At 48.2% G+C, this 16,520-nt stretch overlaps 1 protein-coding gene across 4 annotated transcripts in view; it reads right to left on the reverse strand.

The window, feature by feature from the left end:
- The window catches only part of CBFB (core-binding factor subunit beta), a 224,957-nt gene extending 216,759 nt beyond the window's left edge, over positions 1-8,198 (reverse strand). For all 4 annotated transcript variants that reach the window (XM_086947682.1, XM_086947685.1, XM_086947684.1 and 1 more), the window contains exon 1: positions 7,088-8,198. In XM_086947682.1, coding sequence (XP_086803808.1) covers positions 7,088-7,165 — 78 coding nt within the window. In that variant the 5' untranslated portion in view covers positions 7,166-8,198. The remainder of the gene's footprint in view (positions 1-7,087) is intronic.
- Between the last annotated feature and the right edge of the window lie 8,322 nt (positions 8,199-16,520).

Here is a 16,520-nt window from a genome sequence, read left to right on the forward strand (position 1 = left end):
CCTAAGGACCCCCAGAATCTGCTCCAATATCCTCTTGTTAGTTCCTCACCTCCACCAGCCCGGTTTCTGCAATAACCAACCCGTGCACCCTCAATAGTCAAACCTTGGCTCCCACTAACCCTACTTGTAGCCCCCGATCGCCTCATCTCAGCTCCACGAGCTGACCCAACTGCAGCTTGAGGCCCCTCCTCTTCTGCCCATGTCCCCCCCCTACCCCCCCCCCCCCCAGGGAGCTCCCCCAGTAACTGCATCTCTATTCCCAAACAGCCCCAGCTTTGCTCAAGTGAAAGTTCAACTTATGACCCACCGGAGACCCCATCTCAGCTCCCAACAGACCATTCCCTGCTTCAAAAAAATCAAAGGGGGGAGTGAAAAGGAAAAAGGTACAATCGTCCTCCTCTTGATACTGTTATTCAACACAGAGATTCTACCATTTTTACATGGATCTATATGTGCATCTGTGTGTGCTACTCTTATTTAAGGTGTTAATCATACGAAAATGATGGTATCATAAAAAGATCTCAGCACCTTCTCTTAATTTCAGGAAGGGCAATATTAAAAAAATTGTAAAATACCCCTCACATACTGAAACCTGATTCAGTGTCATGCTTCATCATTGGGGTCTTCCCGCCCCACTACGGGACGGGGCGTGCTACGACCTACGTAGATGCTGAAGCACTTTATTTAGTGATTAGGGAATATGTGTACTGCGTGGAATCGTGAAAAAAAGTGTGCAATGATTACAAATTCCCTAGCTAGTGAAAAAAATATATTTTATTACCTTCCCTAGCTGAGAATAGTAAAAATGGGGAGGTGTAGGTGGTGTACAATGATGAGTCACCTTCTACAAGGTCGACATGTTTCAGAAGCCTCCCCCTTGGCTTTCTTCTTCAGGACCAAAATACGATCCCTGTTACACCTCACTGGGTGATATAATAATGAATATGCATATGCCTGCTGGTCACAAGTACTGTCCACTGTACCCTATTTGGGCAGTTAACAAAATATACCAGTAGTATATCCTGAAAAAAAATCTGTGTGTAATCGTTACCGCTCCACGAGCTGTCACAAGAGGTGTAAGGGCGCCTTCAATTTAGAAAATGCTGAAAGGAGCGCAGTCACCAAGGAATGACCTTCTCGTGGCTCGCCGGAACCTGCTTCACCAGAGTCCCATGCTGCTCCCGATACATCAATTGCTGCACCCCAAGAATCCTACCTCTGGCCCATGAGTAGCACCACCTCTGCTCCCCTACCTTCCCAATATCCCACAAAGGTCCCCGCAGCTCTCGCCTACTCCCCAAAAAACCCACCTCACACCACCAACCTGCCCACCTATACTCCATACATGTCCTGATCTCAATAGCTCGACTGCTCTAGCAGCCCATATCTACCCCATCCCAGCTCCTCATCTTGTCTCTCTCAAATGCACCCCCTTTTTATCTAAATCCCCCCTTTCCTTGAAGCGTTCGTCTTATTTACCGAATGCTGGTGGCTTTTCCTTGTTACAACCCTGTCTGCCTTTTCTCCTCATATACTAATGTCTGCTCCCCCAGTACTAGACCCCGGCCCCAAAGACCCCTCTTCTTTTTCAATAAATGACTTAATCTTCCCCTATAATCCGATCTCTTCTCACAGCCAATCAAGTTACTGAACAGCATGAACGAGCGTCACTTACTGCGCCCAAAAATAAATGCCTGATCTCTTTCATCGCTTACCCCAGCATTTCCACTCCAGTGGCCCCCAGCACATTCGGCCGAAAATCCCCCAGCACTATCACCTAAATACACCAGGCACTTTTTAATAAAATATCCCACACTTTCACATACCTCCAAACACTTTCAACCAAATACAGCACATACCTCAGCACTTCCATCGAGATACACTTACCCAATGTACTTCCACCCAAATTCCCCACACATCTTCAGTCAAGAACCTCAGCACTTCCATATACATACCCAGAGCACTCCCACCAAAATACCCCACGCACCTTCAATCTAATATCCCAGCACTTCCATGGAAATACCCAGAGCACTTCCGCCCCAATACCCTTACGCACCTTTAATCAAATCGCCAAGCACTTCCATGCAAATACCCACAGTACTCCCACCCAAATACCCCATGCACCTTCAAATACCCCAGCCCTTCCATACAAAAACCCACAGCGCCTCCACCCAATTACCCAGAGCACTTCTACCCAACTACCCCTTACACCTTCTATCAAATACCCCAGAACTCCCATACACATACCCAAAGCACGTCCACCCAAACACCACATGCACCTTCAATCAGATACCCCAGCACTTTAATACAAATACCCATACCACTTCCACCATAATATCCCACTCAACTCCAATCAAGTACATCAGCACTTCCATCACATACCTATGGCACTTTCACCCAAATACCCTCGGCACTTTGCCCTAAAACCCACATCCAGGCACTTTTAAGTAATCCAGCATTTTCATCTGAATACGACAACACTTGCAAGAACATACTCCGACACTTGGACCATTGTGATGTCTAGAACCCTCCTTGCCCCACAGTCCCACCTGCAGCCACGACTGCCCCTCAGTCCCACCTGCAGCTAGGATTGCCCCACACTCCCACCTGAAGCTACGAATGCTCAACAACCCCACCTGCAGCCACAACTGCCCCACAGTCCCATCCACTGCCTTGACTGCCCCACAGTCCTACCCACAGCCACGACTGCCCCAAAGTCCCACCTGCACCCACAACTGCCTCGCAGCCCCACCTGCAGCCACGACTGCCCCACAGCCCTACCTGCAGCTATAACTGTCCCACAGTCCCATCCGCAGCCTCAACTGCCCCACAGTCCTACCTGCAGCCACAACTGCCTCGCAGCCCCACCTGCAGCCTCGACTGCCCACTGTCCCACCCACAGCCACGACTGCCCCGCAGCACTACCTGCGGCCTCGACTGCCCCACAGTCCTACTCACAGCCATGACTGCCCCGCAGCACCACCTACAGCCATGACTGCCTCGCAGCACCACCTACAGCCATGACTGCCCCACAGTACCACCTACAACCATGACTGCCCCGCAGCACCACCTACAGCCATGATTGCCCCGCAGCACCACCTACAGCCATGACTGCCCCGCAGCACCACTTACAACCATGACTGCCCCACAGTACCACCTGCAGCCTCGACTGCCCCACAGTACCACCTGCAGCCTCGACTGCCCCACAGTACCACCTGCAGCCTCGACTGTCCCACAGTCCTACCCACAGCCACGACTGCCCCACAGTCCAACCTGCAGCCACGACTGCCCCACAGTACCACCTGCATCCTCGACTGCCCCGCAGCACCACCTGCGGCCTCGACTGCCCGCAGAACCACCTGCAGCCTCGACTGCCCCGCAGCACCACCTGCGGCCTCGACTGCCCGCAGAACCACCTGCGGCCTCGACTGCCCCGCAGCACCACCTGCGGCCTCGACTGCCCCACAGTCCCACCTGCAGCCTCGACTGCCCCACAGTACCACCTAAAGCCATGACTGCCCCAGTCCCACCTGCAGCCACGACTGTCCCACAGTCCCATCCGCAGCCTCGACTGCCCCACAGTCCCACCTGCAGCCACAACTGCCCCCACATTCCAACAATGCAGCTACAACTGCCCCCACATTTCCACCTGCAGCCACGACAGCCCTGCAGCCCCACCTGCAGCCATGACTGCCCCACAGTCCCACCTGCAGCCTCGACTGCCCCACAGTCCCACCTGCAGCCTCGACTGCCCCACAGTACCACCTGCATCCTCGACTGCCCCACAGTCCCACCTGCAGCCTCGACTGCCCCACAGTCCCACCTGCAGCCTCGACTGCCCCACAGTCCCACCTGCAGCCTCGACTGCCCCACAGTACCACCTGCATCCTCGACTGCCCCGCAGCACCACCTGCGGCCTCGACTGCCCGCAGAACCACCTGCGGCCTCGACTGCCCCGCAGCACCACCTGCGGCCTCGACTGCCCCACAGTCCCACCTGCAGCCTCGACTGCCCCGCAGAATCACCTGCAGCCTCGACTGCCCCACAGTCCCACCTGCAGCCTCGACTGCCCCACAGTCCCACCTGCAGCCTCGACTGCCCCACAGCACCACCTGCGGCCTCGACTGCCCGCAGAACCACCTGCGGCCTCGACTGCCCCGCAGCACCACCTGCGGCCTCGACTGCCCCACAGTCCCACCTGCGGCCTCGACTGCCCCGCAGCACCACCTGCGGCCTCGACTGCCCGCAGAACCACCTGCAGCCACGACTGCCCCACAGCCCCACCTGCAGCCTCGACTGCCCCACAGTCCCACCTGCAGCCTCGACTGTCCCACAGTCCCACCTGCAGCCTCGACTGTCCCACAGTCCCACCTGCGGCCTCGACTGCCCCGCAGCACCACCTAAAGCCATGACTGCCCCAGTCCCACCTGCGGCCTCGACTGCCCCGCAGCACCACCTAAAGCCATGACTGCCCCAGTCCCACCTGCAGCTGCAACTGTCCCACAGTCCCATCCGCAGCCTCGACTGCCCCACAGATCCACCTGCAGCCTCGACTGCCCCCACATTCCCACAATGCAGCTACAACTGCCCCGCAGCACTACCTGCGGCCTCGACTGCCCCTAGGGTGACCAACTGGCATTGGTGCAAATTCAGGACGGTGAGTGTAAAAATTCAGGACAAAGGGTCAAAATTCAGGACACAAATTCAGGACAGGAGGTCAAAATTCAGGACAAAATATCAGGACAATTGGATAAGTTTTACAGACGCGTCAGAGGTCGCGCAATAGTATATAAGTAAGCCCAGCCATATCCAAACATATTCAACCATTTGCAAACCTATCCATCATGTATCCTTCCATCTATCCTTTCACTCATCCATCCCTTCATCCAACCTTTATCCGTCCATCCACCCTTTCACCCTAGCCATCTGTACACTCATACATCCACTCTTCTACCCATCCATCCATCCATTCACTCATCCATCCCTCCATCCACCCTTTCACTCATCCAACCATTATCCATCCATCCACCCTTTCACCCTATCCATCTGTACACTCCTTCATCCACTCTTCTACCCATCATCCATTCACTCATCCATCCATCCAGCCATTTACCCTTTCATCCAGCCATCCTTTCACTTACTCATCCATCCACTCAGTCACTCATCCTCCCTCCCATCCACCCTTTCAGTCATCCATCCATCCTCCCTTTCTCTCTCCATCGACCCTTTCACTTAGCCATCCATCCATCCACCCACCCATCCATCCACCCACCCATCCATCTACTCATCCACTCATGAATCCATCCATGGACCCCATCACTCATCCATCCTTTCTCTCATCCATTTATCCTTTCACTCCTTCACTCATTTATTCATCCTTTAGTCCATCTACCATCCCTTTCACTCACTCGTCCATCCTTACATCCACCCTTTCACTCATCCATCCATCCATTCACCCTTGCACTTATCAATTCACAATCCATCCATCTTTTCACTCATCCATCCACCCATCCACTCACTTATCCACCTTTTTACTCATCCATCCTTTCCCTCATCCATCCACCCTTTTACCCGTCCAGCTACCTTCCACCCATACATCCAGCTATTTACCCTTTCTCCCTTCCATCCTTCCACCACTCACTCATCAATCCACCCATCCTCTTTTATTATCCATCTATTCAATCTTTCATTCATCCATTCACCCTTTTACTAATTCATCCATTCACTTACTCACTCGCCCACCTTTTCATATTAATTTTGAGCTGAGCGTTTTTGAGCTGCAGGAGCCATTCTTGGACTGAGACAGAAGCCACCCAGGGCAGAGACAGGATCCACCACAGGTGGGGGGAAGGGGGAGGGACAGGGGCCATCACTGGGGGAGGGTAGGCAGGAGGGGGGCCAGGATCCACCAGGGTGGGCACAGGGGTGGGCATGCGGTATTCTAGTATCATCTTGGTCTCTTCCAGGGTGGGATAGGGCTCCTCACCCCCTCCTGGACAAGACAATGAGAAGTCAGTCTCTCTTTCCAAAGTGTTACTTTTGTCATCCCCCACTGTGATGTACAGCACTTAAAGGAGATACTCCAAGAGAACTAATATATCCGTTTGTCCTCCATACTTTGTTAGTGTGGGTGCGATTGTGCCATTTCTTTATTTTATTATATTAAAGACTGCATGTTTGAAGAATCGAGGTTTGTTTACAATTTAGTGACAGTAATTAAGCTCTGTGCTGTGAAGAGCGTGCTGCCTCGGTGTAATCCAGACCGGTTGTAGGATGTTTGGGGCCCTGGGCAGAAAGGGAATGTCTCACACAAATTGCAGAGCCATGACGCATTCAGGGCTGTTTGCATCTGAATAGATGCCCCCTGCTCCTGAAGCTGCAGCCCCCCACCCCCTCCCCTCAGTCACCTCACCTCTTAACAGCTCATCAAGGGCTGGAGGTGTGAGGTGGGGGCTGCAGCTTCAAGAGCAGGGACATCTATTCAGATGCAAACAGCCCTGAATGCGTCATGTCACGTCAAGAAGGAAGGTGAGTGGAAGCTGTGCCGGCTTTAAGGAGGTGCGACCTGTGCCCGGTTAAAATTACGGACAAATGGCGTCCGTTAAAGAATCCTTCACGGACAACGGACAGACGGCCGATATTACGGACTGTCCGTGAAATTTACGGACGGTTGGTCACCCTAACTGCCCCACCTGCAGCCACCCAGTCCTACCTGGGGGCCGCTCGTGTTGGCGGCCTCTGTCCACCGCCGCCAGTGAGGGTCGCGCTTTCACCTGTCTAGCCACCTCCAGAGTGACCAGCATCCTTCCATTTAACAATAAGTATGTTACACCCTTAGAAACGGCAGCACTGGGGCATGTAGCGCTATAAAAACACTGTGTGCTAATCATCTCTAGGCACTACTGTCGGTGCGAGGGTCCATGTGTGTACGGACGGCTCTCTAGTCCCATGCATCCCTCATCCCTTTAAGAGGGTCCGTTCTGGGCCCCCGGAGGCTCCCCTCACAACACGCCATGCTGCTGCCAGCCCCCCAGCCTCCCTCAAGATGCCGGTCCCTGGGGTCCGGGAGCAGACTATCGGGTCTCACCTCGCACTCTCGGCTCAGTTTCCTGAAGAACTCCTCGTTTTCGAACTTGCTGCGCTGATCCGGCACCACCCGCGGCATGCTTGGATCCGGGAGGGGGGGTGGGGGCCCGGCCCGGGTCCCCGGCCCCGCTGCGCTCGGCCCGAGCTCTGTCAGACCCTCCGGACGCGATGTGTCACCGAGGCTCAGAGCCGGAGCCCGGGGCGGACTGACAGACTCAGCCCCTGCGACGGGTCCTGCTGTCTCAGGGGTCCCTGCGGACGGCGGCTGCTCACTGAGGGCTCAGCACCTCAGGTCAGGACAGGGCGGATTCTCACTGAGGGTTCAGGTTCCAGACAGGGCAAATATTTACTGAGGGTCCGTCCAGGTCCCAGGCAGGGCAGATTCTCACTGAGGGTTCCGGTTCCAGACAGGGCAGCTTCTCACTGTGGGTTCAGGTCCCAGGCAGGGCAGCTTCTCAATGCGGGTTCAGGTCCCTGGCAGGGCAGACTCTCACTGAGGGTTCAGGTACCCGGCAGGGCAGACTCTCACTGCGGATTCAGGTCTCAGGCAGGGCAGCTTCTCACTGCGGGTTCAGGTCCCAGGCAGGGCAGATTCTCACTGCGGGTTCAGGTCCCAGGCAGGGCAGCTTCTCACTGCGGGTTCAGGTCCCAGGCAGGGCAGCTTCTCACTGCGGGTTCAGGTCCCAGGCAGGGCAGATTATCAGTGCGGTTTCAGGCCCCAGGAAGGGCAGACTTCTCACTGCGGATTCAGGTACCAGACAGGGCAGCTACTCACTGCGGGTTCAGGTCCCAGGCAGGGCAGCTTCTCACTGAGGGTTCGGGTCCCAGGCAGGGGAGCTTCTCACTGCGGGTTCAGGTCCCAGGCAGGGCAGCTTCTCACTGCGCTCTGACCAGAAGATCTCACTCGACCTCCGCTCCAGGGCAGACTCTCCCTGCGGATTCTATACCCAGGCTGGCCCCAAGCTCTCACTGCGGTCTCCGGTCATCACACTCAGCGCTCGCTTCAGACCCTGTCAGGCTGCTGCTGCTGGGCTCGCACACTCCCTCGGACTCACTTCCTCCTCCTGGCAAACTCCAGCAGCGTAGACATGCACAGTAAGTGTGTGCTGGGGCTGCTGGACGGCAGCCACCGCCTCCGCCCCTCCCCTGCCTTCCCTCACCTTTCCCCACCCCTTCCTCTCCCCCCCCTGCCACACTCCCCGCTCCTTACCTCCTCTCCGCCCTTCCACCCGCCCCCTTCCTTCTATGTAAAGCGATTAACTCGCTCCGCGTTTGCGCCACACCGCTCGAAAAGACACCACTTCTGGCAGTGCAGGGCCGGGGGCATTCTTTCCACACCCTGCCCTCTGCCACGAGCCACTTCTAATGGGGTTTTAAGTACATGCCCCCCGGGACGTCCTGGCAATACAGCTGGCACCGGCTCAATGCAAATGCACCCTTTGTCCTGGAACAGAGACCCGGCTCCTGAGCTGGCGCACGTGCCCACCCGGGATCCAAGCAGCCGTCGCGTGCGCCCCGGATGAAAACAGAGTTCGGGAATGTTGTACTTTTAAACTAGCAGCAGGGCTTGAATGGAAACATCGAAGTGCGGGCAATCATTGTCCCAGGGTACCTGTTTGCTGATGAGAAGTGCCAGTACTCTGCCATTAAAAAGTTTCGTAGCAGTGCCGAGAAGTGCTGGTACTAACTAACCCCTTGCAAATGAAAGAAGTGCAGGTACAAGTCTGTGATAGGCAATATTTGCAGAGGATACAGCAAATTGTGTAGTTAGCAAACGTGAAATACCCCCGATTATGTCTAAGGTTGACTGTGTGTGGACTCGCCTTGTAACCTGTCATCTCGCATTGCGTTATCTCAGCACATTTATTTATTTATTTATTTAAAAGTTTTTATATAGCGCTGGCTAGACCCGAGGGTGTCAGAGCGCTTTACAAGTGATTGGGTGATATAACATTTGTACAAAAAAGTAACATGCAAAGAACAAATAGAGCAATATAAACAGTACCGTTATAACATGTGAATATAAATATGGACTACCTATAGGCTATGGCAAGTGTGTAAACTAGTGACGCTAGAGAGGATGGCCAGGGCAGAGGGGTGGGTTGAGTATGGAAGAAGAGGGGAACTAAGGCGGGAGAAGGGATAGGGGATCACATGCTGGAGTAGAACGATAATTACAAGATAACAAGAAGGGTGGAGGGTGGGAGTAAATGTAACAAGCATCAAAGAATTATATAATAGTCAAGTCTGTTTTTAATGACTACCGGGTCTGACAATCGGACTACTTAAAGCCCTGGCTGTCTGAATGCACACAAAGAACCAGTACCAAGTCAGGCGATGCAACAGTGCCGACATGGTAAAGGTTCGCTCCTGGAATTTACAAAGCAAACGATGCACTGAGACGTGCCGATAAAATGGAGTGATTTGGCACTTCGAGAAAGAGCGCATTTCCATCTTCTGTCCCGAGTTCTGCCAGAGGAGTGGATATGTCGTCTTCTACACTGCCAGTGTCCTACACCACGAGGGTATGCCATGCACCCTGTCACCGTCAGAACACACTATCCATTAGCCACTGCAAGAACACTGGCCACCTTCGTTAACCTGCACAAAACTACATTTCAGCGAGTGGCTCTAAGCAAGGCGCAGTGTCAGTGTGACTCGCACCCTGTCTGATGCACTATATAAAAATAAAAGAAGGTTTGTAAGCTATAACTCCACTGACCTTGGCAATCGATCGTAAGTTAAAGCGGCCAGCAGCCATAGTAGTGCTTGGGGTGGGGGTTGAGGGTGGGAGGGGGGGTCACCGAGGAACTTCCTGTGTATTGGCAGGGCACAAGAACGTTCGTCACCGTCTGGTATGATAAGTGATTGAAAACAACTTCAGCTTTAAAACAAGCGCTGGCAAAGTTCCTTGCCGAAAACGTGCAGGCGAGGTGCGACACGGCAGGACGGAAGGAAGAGAGGGGAGGGGGAGGAGAAATGCGACACGGCGGGAGGGGGCGGGCAGGGGAGGGGGCGGAGAGGGGAGAGGTGCGACACGACGGAAGGAAGAGAGGGGAGGGGGAGGAGAAATGCGACACGGCGGGAGGGGGCGGAGGGGTAAACAAAGACGGACGTGCACGCGCCCGTGAGTTTTAAGGTCAATGCGCATGCGCATAAGCTTAATGCGCATGCGCATTGACCTTAAAACTCACGGGCACTGCAAGGAATCGCCACGATTCCTTGCAGTGTGTCTAAAGAGTGGATAACTCGTAATAGTCTCGCTTTGCTCGATGCGCATGCGCATCGGCAACAGGCGAGACCTAAAAATGGGAAGAGGGAAGGGGTGAAGGCCAGGAAAAAAGTAGCGGGAACCTAATACAGTCAGGAACAACTTGTGAAACCGAGTAAGGAGCAAAGGATTAAGGGCCCCAGTATTTGTTGAGAAAGTGCAGCTTGAGGTCTTTCTTGATGCTGAGGTAGGAGGGGTTGCAACGTAGATCTTTAGGGAGAGAATTCCAGATAATAGGCGCGTTACCGGAGAAGGAATGTGATTGTGTAAATTTCTTGTTTAACCCCTTGCCTGCGGTCGGAATTCCGCTCCTGTGCGACACATTCCGATCGCGGGCGTGGTCGTGACGGCTCCCGGCCGTCATCAGCACACGAGCACTGTGTGCCATGACGGACGGGAGCCGTCACCAGCATGCAAGGGGTTAACAAGGGGGGACTAGCATGAGAGCATTGGTGCTCCTCATTACTTTGGAGCAGCCCGCTCCAAGTGGCGTCAGTATGTATGACTAATATTGCATAGGAGAGTAAAAACCCATCAAATGCATACTGACTGCCTAGTGACACTCTGTTCTCCTAACATTCAATTATATCTTATTGTCACCATCCCTTATTTACTTAAACACTGTGGGCCAGATGTAGGTAAATTAGATTTACCGATTTTTAATTACCGAATTTTACCGATTCGGTAATTAAAAATCAGTAAATCTAAAGGGTGGATATGTAGGTATTTCCAGATGTGGAAATACCGAATAATCTGTAACAATCGGTATTTACCGATTCTGTAAATACAGAATCGGTATTTCCCATTGATTCCTATGGGCTTTGAAGCCCATAGGAATCAATGGGAAATACCGATTCTGTATTTACAGAATCGGTAAATACCGAATTTTGCAAGGGTGCAGGGGGTGTCACTTTGACACCCTCTGGCACCCCACAAATAGGCATGTGCGCCAAGGGCATGTCTGTCTGTCACATGGCTAGGTGTGCATGCACACATGTGCATGCACACCTGAATTCGGTATTTTACCACACAATAGGATTGTGTGGTAAAATACCGATTTTGTAGGGCCTTTGGGACTCAGAAGAGTCCCACCTACATCTGAGATTTACCGAATCGGTAAAAATACCGATTCAGTATTTTACAGAATCGGTAAATTTACCGATTCGGTAAATTTACCGATTCTGTAAAATTGTGCCCCTACATGCCAATTCTTGCATACCGGTCGGTAACGGCCGAAAATACCGATTTTCGGCCGTTACCGACCGACCTACATCGGGCCCTGTGTCTCTTATAAGAAACCTTTGACCTCTCTATACATGGAAATCATGCTGGTGCCATTACTCAAGAGATTTTGCCTCCTTGCATTTACCCTTTAAGTCATTAAGCGGCTACTTCTATGGCCACGTAACCCAATACAGTATGTCCCTCTGAACATTAATGACACTTCCATTATAGGACTATTTTCAGTGATCTTCTCACAGGAACAACCAGTATGTAGGAAACCTCTGTATATTATCTATAGAAGAAATCGTTATTTAGTCAACTCCCAGGTAATCATTAAAAGTCAACATAACGTGTGAAAACTCACTTACCTTGTGTCCATGGTATGTGCCACATGCTCGAAATCCATTATTCCTTCGATTAGAATTGTCGTTCCACTGTATAAGTTCCTACTCGGGCACAAAACATGAATTTTTATTTGGTATTTTAGTTCCATGGTTACTGTTGCTTAGGGTTATACAACTCATATTAGTAAAACAGTGCTCTTATGTTTTAGAACTAGTTGCACCTGTCCTCCTGAGTAACTGTCTCCAAGGGCCATCTATACAGTGAACTGGTATATATATCTAAAAGTGGAAAATAAAATACGAACATAAGTCACAGCTTTGGACCAAAAGGTTCTTGAGTATAATTATTCATCATGGACCAAGAATAAGTATTTCAGTACTCGCGTCTCAAGAGTGGGTCATGCCCCTGCACTGGTCATACATCTTACGCCCTTGGCATCTTTGTTGGCCTCCATCTTTTAAATATTCACAAAGTAGGGGAACTAGAAAAGTACCATTAGACCTTAAGTCACAACTTGCAGTCACCTTTAAAGTCTTAAATTCTAATCCTCTTTTGTTCAAAATATCGGTGTCTAGTTAGTTGGTTTAGATTGTCCCCATCAATATTACTTAAACAGTCAGAACCCAAAGCTGCATGAGTAGCTTTCAGGGAGGGAGATGGTAGTGTGTCTATCAAGTGTATTGTCTCATTGTAGAACCAAGTTTCAGTCGAGTGCCATTTTGGAATGGGAAACTGTAGATCCCCATATATCAAATGGAATATAAAATATCAATTGGGTGTTTCTACAAAACTCAAACTTTAAATACCATGATTGATCTATTAAATTCAGTAAAATGAAAGCAAAGGTGGTGCAATTGTACATTATATGCACAAAATCCACTCGACCCTCCAAGCAGGTCTTTTTCTTATCCCTTTGGCACATAAATTCAGTCTTGTGTGATTGTTTGGATATAATCCACTTAGTGTCTGTTCCCAAATGTGAAATCACAGCCATGAGTTTATCAAGATATAGACTGCAAAATTCCCATCAGTTTCTCATAGAACAAGGTGGTTATCTCAACTCTCTGCAAATACTCAACATCTTGACAAGGTATTCATCACATTCAAAATCATGTAGAAAGAGTCCATGGTGGTATTCATATATCCAAAAAACAATATTGGTAATGCTGAATGTAATGCTAATTGACAGTAACACCTCGTCCACCAGTTTGTTTTTGATTGCTAAGTTTTTAGATGGTGTTTGGTCAATCTGGAGCAAAGTTATCTCGCTCTCACCCATTACTGGCTGTGCATGATCTTGCCGATCTGGGTATTGTTCCTTGCTCCATGCATAGTGTCTACATTTTAGTAATTATGAAAATCTAATGTAAATCTAATGTGTCATTTTTAACATAGATAATATTTTTATATCTATCATATGATTATTTCAGTTATTATATTGACCGATAGTTTTATGATTTTATGTCATTTTTATCTTGTCACTCAAAGCCCACATTGTATTTTTAACGTTGTGTCTCGTTATTAATTGTACTCTTAATTGGGCTTATGTTCTGCACTTTTGACTTGTGACTTTTATGGTCTATGACCAAATACAGTTTTACATCGAAATCAACAGTAACATTTCTGACTATACTTCCCTATATACACTCTTATATAATGTAATGACTAAAAGGAACAAACTCCTCCACAACTCTTTAGTTTTTAACAGAAAATTAAACTTTATCACAAATTTCTTTCAAAATTTAGTATCCCAGAAGTATTAAAATTCCTGGTCTATATTTAGGCCCTTTTCAATGGCTCTCAATTTCAATATCCACATAGCTTGAACCCTTCATAATATAATCTCCATATTCCCTTTTCTTGGTTCTATAGGGATATGTTTCATACCATGGAACCTAATCCTGATAGCACATTCTTTAATTTGACATGCTGAATAATGTGATGATATTGGATATCTAACATCACTTTGGATAATTGTTCTTAGAAGCTCCATAAGTCGATTTTTCAATATTCTGATCATGCTTCCAATATTTATTCTACCATATTTGCATATACTTACATAGACAGCACATTTATTTAGACATGATATCTATATATTTCAACTATATATTTTCTATTGGTATTATATTGAAAAGCATATTTTTGTCATCTGCATATATGTAAACACGACAATTACCGCACTAATGATAGCCTTTGCTAGATCTAGTTAACCAATTTTAATTTTTGGGTGCTCATGGATAGCTAGGGCTCATAACATTTCTTATTGTTAATCCTCTTCTAAAGGTAATACTAGGGTTCTTAGTAGCCCACTTTGCTGTTTGTACCTCGTTTGTAAGAATGCCCCAATAACTATTGACTTCCCTACTCAGCCGTTCCGTGTATTGTCCTTATGATGTTTTTAATCTTATTGTAGCAAATGTTTTCTTTCCACTCTTTTTCATGTATTTCAGTTTGATTCCCTTCTGAGTTCTAGTGCTCTTTTAGACTCAGCCATGATTATTTGCCCATCATACACCCTCTTGAAGAATCTATAGTGTATAGCCCTCATGTTGCTTAAACAATCATCTACCTTAATACAATTTCTTCATACTCTAGCCATCCCTCCAAACGGTATAGCTTTCAAATGGGATTTGTGTTGTGATCTCCTAGCATGAAGCACTGCATCACACAATGTTTCTTTCCTGTATGTTATACCCTCAATCCTGTTCATTTTGTTATGCAGTATCATACCTGTCATCTCAAGTAACATACCTGTAAGATGAAAAAAGATTACAGGTCTCTTTCTAAAGTAAAGTGCCATGGCCTGGATACCCTTTTCATGTTAACTGTTTTTATATAATGAAATGAACTCAAGTGTAGCTAATAGCATACCAGATTACCAAAGGACATCACCTAAGATATTGAGTATATGCTGTGTGTCTCTAATATGAGAAGGTACATTATTAACAAATGGACTCAGGAAGATATCTACCTATTTTGAGAAGTGTTTGGTTGGTGAATTCATTCCTGAGATAATAGACCGTCCAGCTGGGAACTCAGTTTTTTAATGGATTTTGTGTATATGCACAGATATCTAAGATTATCTACTTTTTAATTGGCATAGTTATTGGCATTCATTAATTATTCTCCCAGCTATGCTTTCAATTTTGCATTAATGTCCCTAGTAACGGGCGGCATAGGATAACGTCTGATAATTTGTGGTGTAGTTTAATAGACGCAAAATTTAATTATCATATTGTACCCTCTTCATTACAATATTTCCCCCTTATCTGCTTTTTTTTAATAATAATCTCTGAATCTTCTTTTAGATTTTGCAAAACCAATCTGTCTGGTTTGCTAAGGTTGTCTGTAACCTGACAATCATATCTGTTATTTCATGTTTCAGCTCATTTGTCAAGATCCTGTAAAACCACCTAACAGAAAAGATGCACGTTGTTTCCGCTAGATAGTTGTGGCGTCAATCTCGTGTGATGACTTTGGGATTCATGGGACCTCTCCCCTCGGGTGCGCATTAACTGTTTGCCACCTCAATGTCGGGCACAGTCAGTGTGCCCACTGACAGCTTCTTTTCCCTCTGCCCATGTGTCTATAATATGGCTCAGGTGCAGAAGCAAATTGATTCTTCAGTTGCATGGGCCCACTCCCCCATGGAAATGAGGGATCGCCCCTTTGATACTGCCCTGGTCCGTTCAATAGTATAGTAGGGGACATACTAGTGTCTTTAGAACCTTCTGTAATAACATAGAGTGCCCTTGGGTGCAGAAAATGGGCACCTCACCCTTGTGCCGTCGGTCACTTAGTATAATACGGACCCAGTATGATGGGTATTGGGTTTGTGATGTAAAGTTGGGTCGAAAAAGCCGGCTTGATTTTTCTGAGTAGTTTGGTCCAGCGGTCAAAACATATCTAATTAGAGGTAGTGTAAAAGTTCACTCAAATGCAGTACAGCACAAGTCTGGTAATCACAATGAACACAAAAGTCTACTCAAGATTATTTGTTATAAAGAAATAATTCTTTAATGAAAAACATGAAATTGTATAACAATAACATTTGAACGAAAGATGCTAGCTTTGTTGTTTCTAGTGCTAACTGGTGCAGTTAATTTAAATGTTTAAGCAGGGTCCATGTCAGTGGTGTATTGCAAAATTTGCTACACCTTTATATGCCACAATTACATGACCTAAACGTGCACTTAGCATGTTTCTCGTGTGGTCTAACAACATTAAAATAAGAGTTGCACTGGACATTATTACTAAAGTGCATTCACTGTAGGATTAGTGAATTTACTCATACAGTGTGCATTAACCGTATTAAATGAGAATATTAATAAACCACACTTACTTAGTAGCCATGTACTCACTACAAGAATGAAATCGACTTAAATAAGGTGTGCCTCAATATATCAGATTACATGTATTGTTAGATGTTTGAGTAGAAATCATCCTCACTTTATGACATTTCATTTATATTAGAAACAACATGGATTAATTTAATGTGTGCTCAAATGTTCCATATATTGCATTGAAATGTAGTTCATATACATATATATTTAATATTTTACTGTATTTTCACATGTAATGTGACTCTAATGTA

This window comes from Lissotriton vulgaris, chromosome 12 (assembly GCF_964263255.1).
Source record: "Lissotriton vulgaris chromosome 12, aLisVul1.2, whole genome shotgun sequence".
Classification (NCBI taxonomy): Eukaryota; Metazoa; Chordata; class Amphibia; order Caudata; family Salamandridae; genus Lissotriton; species Lissotriton vulgaris.